Source organism: Pelodiscus sinensis, chromosome 6 (assembly GCF_052426305.1).
Source record: "Pelodiscus sinensis isolate ZL-2025 chromosome 6, ASM5242630v1, whole genome shotgun sequence".
NCBI lineage: Eukaryota > Metazoa > Chordata > Testudines > Trionychidae > Pelodiscus > Pelodiscus sinensis.
Window position 1 is genome coordinate 32,669,044 of NC_143057.1, and position 12,917 is coordinate 32,681,960.

The window sequence follows — 12,917 nt, forward strand, 5'->3', positions numbered from 1 at the left end:
CTCTGCAGTTATCAGGGGCACGCAGATGGCTCCACGCCCGGGGTCTCGTTTAGACCAGGACTCCCACACCGGAATCATCCCCCTCTTCACATGCAGAACGGAGGAGCTGCCTTCCCCAGCGCTGCTAGGGAAAGTGTGGAGGTCAGTAAAAGCCTCTTACCTGTTGATTTTCAGGGCAAATGCCCTCCTGTCAGCGGTGGGTAATGTGGCCATGCTTGGCAGCCTCCCTCCGATTTAAAGATCCTTAGGAAAGGAAAGGCTGGTAATTTCCACTTAGGGCGCTTTTGCAGTGTATCATACCAGGGGCTAAAGAGTGAGTTGCATCTGTCAGTTCTGGGCGGAAACTTCCGCATTTTACCTTCCTCATTGAAATTGACCAAGTGGGCGGGATCAACTACTGACTTACCCTGCCTAGAGAAAGGCTTAGGCTGTATGTAAACCTTGTGAACCGAATAACTCAGAGCTGTCTAAGCATGCCGCCCCATCAAGCGCTCCCCCCCCCCCCCGCCCCCTCCGGTTTGGTTATTCTGGCAAGGGTCCAAGCCCACTGCAATTTTAACAGGGAATATAATGAACCCTCATGAAGTGGCTTGAAATTCATCCCTCCGTCTGAATGTAGCTGTCACCTGAATTAGAAATCCTTCTTTTGACTGGTCCAGATCACGCAGGAAGAGGGGAATTTACATAAGCAGTAAGGGGGGAATAGTTCCCCCACTGTAACCGGAGAGAGATCAAAGCCTCTTTCTCCCATGTTGTTTGGAAACTTTGCAAACTTTGTTTGCTAATATTTCGGCTTCCTCTTGCCTAACTGAAAGAGACGAATCTTTGCAGCCCCTGAACTCTCTTCTCAATAGGTGTCACTCTCGCTGTACTGAAAGGCAACTTCCAGGGAAGCTCTGGGCTTGCAAGAAAGCCATTTATGAAAAGGGAGTCTTCCAGTGAAAATCTCTGCGATTAGTTTCTGATCCCGTCCTTCTTCTGCGGACAAAATGTTTCCATGCAGCCTCTTGAGAAAAATTGTGGCTCTTTTCTAAGTTGTTTCAGCCATTCTTTGTGCACAACTAATAAAATCTTGTCTGGGTGTGAATACTAAAAGGTGTAATACACAATGATAAAATAGATCCTGTTATTAAATATAGGTGATGCTGCAATGAGTGACAGGTACAAACTAAATCCTCACAGATGATCTTTCCAGTACTGTACCAGCTGAAAGATACACAAGCAATAGAGGAGGAAACATTTTTCTCCTTCAAGTATGCCTCAGTTTCCACAGGAAGAAACGATATTGGAGCTTTACTTAAAATGCATTTTAATGGCATACATTTGTACATCAGTGTTACAAAATCAAGCTGTACTATGTGTAACAAAAAGATGAGAGACAGAAATGTATACTAGTTACAATTGTACAGTAACCAGAATTTAGCTTTTTATAGAGATGTAATTATATTTATTATTGTATTTCTTGTTCCTCTCTCTTTCCCTTCATGTATGCATGGAATAGCTGAAAAGGACATTATTGCAACTATTTTTCTTATTTTAATACTATTTTATTATGTATTATTTTATAAATTGTTGATTCTTTACACTTCTTTTGCTTGTGCTCATTGATTTGTTATTGCGGATTTACTGGCTTGTAAACATAAGCACTCATGTATCTATTATGAAAAAAACAGAAGCCCTTAAATATATACATTTACATGGATGCTGCAGACAAATATGACAGACTCAAAACAGATCCAGTGTTATGCTTCCAAACTGTGACAACCTATTAATTCTATGCTCTGTACTGAAATGTGTGAAACACAGAGTTTTCATACTAAGGACCAGATTCTGATACCTTGACTTACACCACCCCCAGCCCCTCAAACTTCTACAGATTTGAATAGGATTCCTTGGAGAATGAGGTGCTAGTCACAGTAAGGGTAGCAGAATCTGGCTTTCTAGTTCAAAAGTACATTAGACTATTGCTAAATGAAGGGCTAATCTCAGTTACTAAAGTGAAATCAAGTAGCTATTGCTTTATACATTGACAGGGTCAGGCTGGAGGACTACAACAGATAAAGAATAAACTTAAAAAACAACAAATGGTCTGGTAGCACTGGTAGACTCACAAAACATGTAGATGGTATCATGAGCTTTTGTGGGCACAGCCCACTTCTTCAGATGACCGGAGTTTTGAGTTTAGGACAGGGGTGGCTAACCTGTTACAGACAAAGAGCCAAAATAGTGGTGGATACAGTGCAAAGAGCTGAGGGAAAGAAGTTGTTGAGAAAAAAAAATTCTGCGTGTGGCCCAAGCAGGCTTCTATCAGCCAGAAAGCTGTTGAACAAAAACAAAAAATGCTGCCCCTTTAAAAGCCACTTTTGTGGCCCAAGCAGGCTTCTGTTGGCTGCAGCATCAGCTCTCGCTGCCCCAAGCAGTGCCCTGACCAGACAAGAAAAAAAGGTCAGAGCAGGGGAACGCAGAACAGCCGTGGATGCGGGAGCTGAGCTGCGGGTACGGGAACTGCAATTTTTCCTTTGAAGAGCCTGATCTTTCATAAGTTCTCCCAGGACCTATTTACTGAGCCTGAGAAACCCTGGAAATTGAAGCATGAGAGGAGGGCAGCCAAGAGACTGGAAACGTGAATCTTGGCCCAGAATCTAAGACCCGTCCTTGCTGGGCAGGAGGCTGAGCCAACCAGCAGAGGGGTGACACAGAGGCGGTGAGCCTGAAGCTGGGCCCAGCTCATCAGGGCCCCCGGGGATGGAAGAGGCTGAAGGCCCCCCTGAGCTCGGGCATATAGGGACTTCACTTGAGAATTTTGGGCAGGATCAGGACAATGACTCAATATACCAGAACGTATGCAAGGAAGTAGTTGAGGTAAATGAGGTCCCAGTAGAAAGAAGAAACAAGGGCCCGAGACCATATTATATAATCAAGAGGGATCTTCTATACCGAGTTGTACCAGGCCAGGAGCCAGTAGTGGAACAACCCTTGGTGCCCCAGAAACACTGGAGAGCTGTGCTGGACCTGGCCCACAGCCATTTGTGTGGCAGACACCTAGGGGTTGATAAAACATTGGATCAGATTTTGAGAAGATTGGGGTGTACATGAAAGTCTGGATATACTGCGTCTCCTGCCCTGAGTGCCAACTGCACGGATGCCAGCCGGACCAGAGAGCCCCACTGGTGCCCCTGCCTATTATTGAGGTCCCCTTTGAGTGTATCGCAATGACCTAGTTGGCTCACTGGAGAAGTCATCTTGGGGGCCTCATAGTGGTCCTGGATTATGCCACCTGTTACCTGAAGGCAGTGCCCTTCCAAAATACCCATTCGAAGACCATAGCAAGGGAATTGGTCCAGATCTTTTTGAGCATGGGGATACCCAATGAAATCTTAACAGATCAAGGTACTCTCTTTGTCTCTAAGTTAATAGAGGACCTGTGCACGCTACCCCACATCCGAGCCCTGAGGACATCAGTCTACCACCTGCAGACAGACAGCCTCATTGAGCACACCTTCAAGGACATGATCTGGAAGGTGGTGAGCTGGGATGGGAAAGATTGGGATACCCTACTCCCATACCTCATGTTTGCCGTCCCCAAGGTTCCTTAGGCATCCACTGGTTTTTCTCTTTTTGAACTATTGTACAGGCCCCAAGGCATCCTGGACCTTGCCAAAGAGGCTTGGGAGGAGCAACCTGGATGCAATATTATTGAGCATGTCCTCCAGATGAAAGACAGAATCGCCCAGGTTACCCCCATCGTAAGGCCCAGGAGATCCAACAGAACTATTACAACCACCGAGGGACGGTCCAGAGGTTCCAGGTGGGAGATCGGGTATTGGTACTGGTCCCAATGGCAGAGAGCAAGCTCCTCACCAGGTAGCAGGGACCCTATGAAGTGATCAAGGTTCTAGGAGAAGTAGACTACAAGGTGCTCAACCAGGTCACCTGAAGACGGAACAAATCTACCGCATCAACTTGTTGAAATCCTGGTGGGACCAGAAAGTACAGCTGGCTGTCCTGGGGACAGTGACACCAGAGGAAACCCCACAGAAGCAGGTGGGGATCTCCTCAGAGTTACCCCTGGACCAGCGGGAGGAAGTTCTCAATCTGCTGGAGCGACATTCGGACGTGTTCTCAACACAACCTGGCAGGACCACCGAGATTGAACATCATATCATCACAGACCCAGGCATACAGGTAAATGTGAGGCCCTACTGGATCCCAGAGGCAAAACAGGAGGAGGTTAAAAAGGAAGTAAAGAAGATGCTGGAACTGGGTGTCATAGAAGAATCTCGCAGCCAATGTCCAGCCCAATCATCCTGGTACCTAAGCCCAACGGCAGCCTCCAATTTTGTAATGATTTCAGGAACTTGAACGAGCTGTCCAAGTTCGATGCCTACCCCATGCCACAGATAGATGAGCTGATTGATAAACTTGGAAAGGCTCGATTTCTGTCTGCCTTTTACCTAACCAAGGGGTACTGGCAGATCCCCTTGGCCAAGGAAGCCAGGGAGAAGACGGCCTTTTCTACACCCGAGGGTCTCTGTCAATACACCATCCTCCCGTGCAGGCTACATGGAGTCCCTGTGACATTCCAAAGGCTTATGGATAAGCTACTATGGCCACATCGTGCATATGCAGCGGCATATCTTGATGACGTCATCATACATAGCCCAGACTGGGACACAGATCTGGAGAAAGTGGAGGCCATATTAGTCACCTTGAGGGGAGTTGGCCTCACAGCAAACCCTGCAAAGTGTGCAATGGGACTATCAGAAGCCAAATATCTAGGGTATATCATAGGAAGGAGTGTATGAAGCCCCAGTGAATAAGGTAGCAGCAATACAGAACTGGCTCTGACCACTCCAAAAAAAGCAGGTCCGGGCGTTCCTTGGATCAGTGGGGTACTATCGGAGGTTTATCCCCCATTTTGCCTCCAGAGTGTGTCCCCTGACAGACCTAACAAAAGCCTGTGGCCCATAGGTCATGAAATGCACTCCTGTGCCAGAGGAGGCAGTCATCGACCTGAAAACAGCTCTGTGTAGTGACCCAGTACGTATAGCCCCAACTTGGAGAGGGAGTTCTTACTCTAGACGGACGCCTCTGAAGTTGGATTGGGCACCATACTGTCCCAAATGTTCGGAGAGGAAGAGCATCCCATCCTATCTCTGAGCCAGAAGTTCCTCCCAAGGGAAAGAAACTATGCCATCATTGAAAAAGAGTGCCTCACGGTGAAGTGGGACATGGAGAGTCTGCTATATTGCCTGCTCAGACGAAAATTCACCCTCGCTATGGACCATGCACTCCTACAGTGGATGCACCAGAAAAAAGACAAAAATGCAAGAATGACGCAGTAGTTCCTGTCCCTTCAACCATTCCACTCTGAGTGCAACACAGAAAACACAGTGTAATTCCCTAATTCATCTGTTAGTTGTACTTTATACTGGAAAAGACTGTTGTGATTGTTCCTTTTCTCCTATTGCAGGACGAATTGATCCCTGGTACATTTTTCTTTTTAAAAATCCATTTTTGAAATTCCTGCTAAATTAAGTTGTAAGTTCATTTTATTCAATGTGTGATGTATTTTTAGCATTACTAAGCATTCAATAGCCGCTGAATAAATGCTTCAGCCACTGTTGTACTTATAAAAAGGGGGAGGGAGGGAGGGAAGGAAATTCAGAGCAAAGTTCAGCAAGTGTTTTATCCTAACAACTCAAGTGGCATGGATCTCTACAATCTTTGCGAGTCTAGTGGAGAGTCTAATGGAGTCTCCTGAGAGATTACATTAGAATACATGTAATCTAATGTAAATTGATTACATTAATCAGTACTGCCTTTAATAATTAAACATATATTTGTATATGTCCTGCAGTCTGAACTGCAAGCGTCTTATTTTACTGTTTGCAGCAATCAAATGTGCATTGCTAGGCCCTTGAAAAGCACAAGGAAATGTTTTTGAAATTAAAAGTATGTTATTAATTATGATCAGAAAAAAATACCTATAATCAGGGCTTGACAAACGGCGGTGAAAGCCACTCGCCAGCCCCACACTATGCATGCGCAAGGGTAGGAATCCACAGTCTTGTCCATACCCTTCCCTCATCTATTCTAGTGTTCCAACTGGCTTTAAAACGGGTATATTATGAAACATTTCCCACGTATACACAAGGTTTCAGAGTCTAATCATGATCCCATAGAAATCAATGGAAGCAGGATCTTAACCTAAGGTAGCCATTTGGAAAGTACCAAAGAGATGCCAAAGATCAAAGCATTCACCAGAAGATTGGGCAGCACCTACAGCTAAAGAACACTCTTCAACCTACAGATTATACGATCTGTATTTCTAAGTGCCATCTGGTGGTTTCTTACAAAATCACAGGCATTTCTAATCCCCTTTTTTTCCTGAATATTCTCAGAGTAAGCAGGCAATTATCACTCCTTCATTATCAGTGATATACCTGCAGACCAGTAATCAGTAAAAGTATCTGTGTGCAAACTGTTAAGTGGTACAGTATTGGTATATGCATGATAGATTCAGCAGTGTAATCTTTTATTACTAAATTTCTCTTTTGCTGCCCAGGATAAAAAGGGAACGCAAAGACTTTTTTGTGCCCTAACGGCATGTCTACACTAGTAAATTATTTTGAAATGACTTATTTTGAAACTTTAACTCCTGAAATAACTGTTTCAAAATAGTGAGTCCACACTACATGGAAGCCTTGAAATTAGTCCGAAGCAGACTCCCTTAATGTGAACATGCTACCTCGACTTAGAGCCCCAGGAAGGACTGGGGAGTAATTACTTTGAATGACTCTGGTGAGTAGTTATTTCGAAATAGCACCGGTGAAGCATCCACACCACTGCTATTTCAAAATAACTATTTTGAAATAAGCATCATTCCTCATGGAAAGCAGGAGTTATCATTCTGAAATAACCAACCTGTTATTTCAAAATAATAGGCTTGGTAGTGTGGACACTCTGCTTGTTATTTTGAAATAAGGGGAGTTATTTAAAGGCTAAGGGACGTCTTTAAGTACAGAAAGGATTTTCATACCATTCTCATCCCGTGTTAAAGCCTGATCCTGCTCTCACTGAAGTCAATGAAAGTATTGCCAATAACTTTAATGGAAGGAGTTTGGGCCCTTAGCACATACACTGCAGTGCTTCATTTCAATTTCCAATAATTACCTGGTAGCGTGTAAGATGCATTTGTGCCAGTAGGGGCGGATATAGGGCAGGGCGAACGGGGCGGTCGCCCCGGGCCCCGCGCTTCAGAAAGCCCCGCGCATGCTCCGTGGCGCCGCTGCACATGCATATGGCGTCACCGCGCATGCGCTGTGGCAAAGGGGGGGCCCCGTGGAATTATGCTGCCCAGGGCCCCGCAAAACGGTCATCTACCCCTGTGTGGCAGTTCGAAGAATCATTTTCTAATTGCTCTAGCAGTCCAACTGCTAGCAAACCCTCTGTCCGAGGGATTTGATGTTTCACCCATTACACTGATGCAGGAAAAGGACAGAGAAATATAGAGTGGGCAGTATAATTGGTCACTCTTGTTTCATATAAATGTAGTAAAGTATCAAATTTTGCTGACATTTACATTGATATAAATCCTAATGAACTCCAGGAAGTGTGTGCATTTACTCCTGACTTACGTGAAGATAACAAAAGCAGTAATTAGCCCATGAACTTCAGAAAATGATGGGTATTTTTCTATTCCTTATCAGTATCAGTGGAAATAGAGTAGTAAAAAAATATACCTAGAAGAGAATATGGAACTTAAAATCATACAATGTACTTAATTTCATTTTAGTGCTACTGCAGTTCAGAAAGGGAACAAAGCTACTTTTGCAACCCTCTCATTTCCTTCTTTCTCTGTGTGTAGACATTACAGATACCACACTAACAACCTGTGGCATTTCATGCCTACACAGGAAGTTGCATCTATGTAAAAGGGGAGAAGGATGGGAGATATGAAAACATTTTATTGTCTGTTACTTTTAAAAACTAATACTTTGTTTAAAATTTTCTTTGGTTATCTTAATACGAAACAAACTCAGTAGAGGAAATATTTTACAAATAAAAACTCCTTCCCTGCTATCATCTCCTCTTTACCACACATCCCCAAAATCTAAAACATTACAAGCAAGCAATCTATTAGATCAGGTCACATGAATCATTACAGTGAACATTTCATTAAGTAAAAACCATTTTTTAAAAAGTGCCCTCTGCTGAGGCACTTAAGAAACTGCAGTTAAAAGATGATAAAACAGAATAAGGGTATGTCTACACTACCCCCCTAGTTCGAACTAGGGGGGTAATGTATGCATACCGCACTTGCTAATGAAGCCCGGGATTTGAATTTCCCGGGCTTCATTAGCATAAAGCCGGCTCCGCCATTTTTAAAAGCCGGCTTGTTCAAACCCCGTGCCGCGCGGCTACACGCGGCACGGGCTAGATAGTTCGAACTATGTAGTTATTCCGAACTATCTGTACGCCTCGTGGAACGAGGATGGATTTACAGTCTCGATTGGGAATTGGTTTCCTGGGTGCCCTCAGAGAATTGAGCCCTCGCAGAGTATGCACTGCTCCTCAGGGGAGCAGCAACCCCAACTCCGTATCTTGACTGGGGGAGACCAGAGGATCTGGCCCAACAGGACAAGGTGCTAGGGAGCCCCAGAGAGCAGGAAAGTGGTTAGCAGTGGCATGATCCGCACAGCAGGGGGACAACCCAAGCTGACTTCTGTGATCACACCCCATCACATTCCAATTTTGCCAACTAGTGTCCCCCTCAGATTTCTCTTCTCTAGACTAAACATAGTCAATTCTTATAATCTTTCTTCATAGGCCATTTTTCCCAAAACTTTTATCATTTTTGTTGCTGTCCTCTGGACTTTCCCCAATTTGTCCACATCTTTCCTGAAGTGTTGTACCCAGACATAATTCTCTAGTTGAGGCCTTATCTACGCTAAGTAGAGGGGAAGTATTACTTTTTGTGTCTTGCTTACAATATTCCTGCTTATACATCCAGAATGACATTTGCCTTTTTTGCAGCAGCAATCACACTATTGACTCTTTCAATTTATGAGCCAATATTCCCCACAAAATATTTTTTGCTAGTTATTCCCTATGTTGTATTTATGCATTTGATTTTTCCAGCTTGCACTTTTCCTCATTGAATTCCCTCTTTGGGTATGTCTACACTTGCAGCCTAATTCAAAATAGGACTGCAAATGTAGGCATTCAAAATTGCAAATCAAACCCAGGATTTAAATATCCCGCACTTGATTTGCATCTTCCCGGCCGGGCGCCTTTTTTTTTTTTTGAAATTGACAAGCCCAGAATAACTGCCCACGTCTACACGCGGCAGTGAAATGGGCGTTCGAAATAAAGCCCTAGTTCAAAATACCTTTTAAATCTCATTGCAGGAGGAATAACAGGTATTTCGAACTAGGGCTTTATTTTGAACACCCGTTTCACTGCCGCGTGTAGACGCGGGCAGTTATTCCAGGCTTGTCAATTTCAAAAAATGGTGCCTGGCCGGGAAGATGCAAATCAAGCGCAGGATATTTAAATCCCGGGCTTGAATTGCAATTTTGAATGCCTACATTTGCAGCCCTATTTCAAATTAGGCTGCAAGTGTAGACATACCCTTAGGCTGTGTCTACACTGGCCACTTATTCTGGAAAATCAGCCGCTTTCCGGAATAACTTGCCAGCTGTCTACACTGGCCCCTTGAATTTCGGGAAAAGCACTGACGATCTACTGTAAAATCATCAGTGCTTTTCCGGAAAAACTATGCTGCTCCCGTTCGGGCAAAAGTCCTTTTCCAGAAAACTGTTCCAGAAAAGGGCAGTGTAGACAGCACGGATTTCTTTTCCGCAAAAAAGCCCCAATCGTGAAAATTACGATCGGGGCTTTTTTGCGGAAAAGCGCGTCTACATTGGCACGGACGCTTTTCCAGAAAAAGTGCTTTTCCGGAAAAGCATCCTGCCAATGTAGACGCGCTTTTTCTGGAATTACTTATAATGGAAAACTGTTCCATTTTAAGTATTTCCGGAAAATCATGCTAGTGTAGACTTTGTGATTTCAGACCAATTCTGCAATTTTCAAGATCACTCTACATTCTAATGTTCTTTTCTGATGTGCTTTGTCAGGTACGAATCATATAAGCATATGTTCCACTTCATATTTCAAGTAACTACTAAAATTATTGAACAATATGGATACATCTACATAGCAGTGTTATTTTGGAATAACTGATGTTATTCAGAAATAACATAGTCTGCATCTACACTACAAGCAGTTATTTTGACATAATGTCAAAATAACTTCGAACTAGAAGACTTCTTACCCCGAGATCTGTAACACTCTGTCAGTGCTGTTCCCCACTTTGGCACTCTGAGTGCAGAAGACAGGGGCTTGCAAGAGATCTTAAATACCTTCATTCTATAGGCTCTGCTTACAAAATCTCCCCAGAGTCACAGATTCACATAATTTGGGAGGTAGCTGCCATTACCAAGTGAAAGAAAAGAAACCCCTTTCTTCTTGAATGCAAGAAGAAAGCACTTGGACTTCTTTCATAGGGGTAGCCCCAACCTCCTTTAACACAAGAGAACTTAGAAAAAAAAAAGAGAGAAAATAAGCTGCAGCCTCTGGTAGTTGACCTCTTAGTCTTAGGCATGCATATACACACGAAGGGTATGTCTACACTACCACCCTAGTTCGAACTAGGGTGGTAATGTAGGCAACCGGAGTTGTAAATGAAGCCCGGGATTTGAATTTCCCGGGCTTCATTTGCATATTGCCAGGCGCCGCCATTTTTAAATGTCTGCTAGTGCGGACTCCGTGCCCCGCAGCTACACGCGGGATGGACTAGGTAGTTCGGATTAGGCTGAACACATGGTTACAATATTCTCTATTCAGCATATCTGTCTTTCACTTATCTTTATGAAGTCTTAATCTTCCATGCCTCTGTCCAAATTTTAAGCTAAATGTCAATTATGGAACACAAAATGAATACAAAAACATGCTCCGTGATGATGGATCTACCAAATGTTTAAGGTGTGGAAATGTCATCTCTTAAACTGTGGAATAAATTGGGGTTCCTGAGTGTGTTTTGCACAATGTCAAAGCAGCACTGCAATCTCTCCAGTCCTCCCCGTGCAGCATCAGTTTGCTTGCTGCTGTGTTCTTAGGGCAGAACATGAGCATTCCAATTATTTGTTCTTGGAGTCACTCAGATTCTTCCCAGAGCTTTGAAAGAGGACAGGGCTCATGCCTGCAGGTCTGCAGAAATCCTAAAACACTGAGCAGATCCATCAGGGTAGGTATGGTGGGATACTGGCAGAGGCTAGTTGTCTCAAATGGCTTTTTGTCAACAATAAAAGAGGGGGGGAGAGACATCTTAGAGCTGGAAGTTTTTTGTCACCAAAGCTGAATGTCTTTCTCAATCAAGTCCTATTGCAGCGTAAATGCTCACTGTTTTGCGGATAATAGGGAATTTTTGGCAACGCTGCCAGTATAGTCTAGGCCTAAATTAATAAATTGTTTATAGTGATGGTCAGAATTCCCAGTCTGGAGTGAGAATATACAAACAAATCACTATCCTACAGCAAACATAATTCCAAATGGAGACAGGGATGAGAACTGTGCACTGAAAATCATCTCATTGTGTTGGACCTTAGCAAGTTAGAGAAATGGTCAGAGGTAAACAGGATGAGGTTTAATAAAGAGAAATGCAAAGTGCTCCACTTAGGAAGGAACAATCAGTTCCATACATACAAGATGGGAAGCGACTGTCTAGGAAGGAGCATGGCAGAAAGGGATCTAGGGGTCATAGTGGACCACAAGTTGAATATGAGTCAACAGTGTGATGCTGTTGCAAAAAAGCAAATATGATTCTAGGTTGTATCAACAGGTGTGTTGTAAGCAAAACTCGTGAAGTCATTCTGCCGCTCTACTCTGCACTAGTTAGGCCTCAGCTGGAGTACTGTGTCCAGTTCTGGGCGCCACATTTCAAGAAAGATGTGGAGAAATTGGAAAGGGTACAGAGAAGAGCGACAAGAATGATTAAAGGTTTAGAGAACATGACCTATGAAGCCAGGCTTCAAGAACTGGGCTTGTTTAGTTTGGAAAAAAGAAGATTAAGGGGGGACATGATAGCGGTTTTCAAATATCTAAAAGGGTGTCACAAGGAGGAAGGCGAAAATTTGTTCCTCTTGGTTTCTGAGGACAGGACAAGGAGTAATGGGCTTAAAGTGCAGCAGGGGAGGTTTAGATTGGACATTAGGAAAAAATTCCTAACTGTCAGGGTGGTCAAATATTGGAATAAATTGCCAAGGGAGGTGGTGGAATCTCCCTCTCTGGAGATATTTAAGAACAGGTTAGATAGACATCTATCAGGGATGGTGTAGACGGAGCTTGGTCCTGCCTTGAGGGCGGGGGGCTGGACTCGATGACCTCTTGAGGTCCCTTCCAGTCCTATTATTCTATGATTCTATGATTTCTTATAGGCAGGGCTCGACAAATGGCGGAGAGATCTACTGCCAGCCCCACACCGCACATATGCCAGACCAGAACTGCGCATGCACACAGCGCCAATGAATGGGGCGACTGGCTAAAATCTAATCGCCACGGGTGAGTAGATATAGCGATTTGTCGAGCCCTGTTTATAGGCATGATAATTCTGAGTATTGCATATTCCATCCCTTCTTAGAATTCACTTAAAAGAAGAGCAGACCAGGTATCTATAGCCAATTTAAATTTCAGCACTGTATCCCATTGGTTCCTCTAGCCCCCTGCCAACACCCTGGCTAGCTACCTGAGTTTAACCCTTTAGTCACCAAGTGCTGGCCAGCACTCCTCCTATCCAGCACACCCTCATTTTTTGAGAAGTAAAGGAAGTCAGAGGAAGAGTGTTCTTTTTTGGA

The 12,917-nt window shown here is 43.9% G+C and overlaps 1 protein-coding gene across 1 annotated transcript in view; it reads right to left on the minus strand.

Annotated features, from left to right (window-relative positions):
- DOCK8 (dedicator of cytokinesis 8) overlaps positions 1 to 347 on the minus strand; it is a 148,720-nt gene extending 148,373 nt beyond the window's left edge. Inside the window, exon 1 of the mRNA XM_075931670.2 lies at positions 161 to 347. Coding sequence (XP_075787785.2) covers positions 161 to 213 — 53 coding nt within the window. The 5' untranslated portion in view covers positions 214 to 347. The remainder of the gene's footprint in view (positions 1 to 160) is intronic.
- Between the last annotated feature and the right edge of the window lie 12,570 nt (positions 348 to 12,917).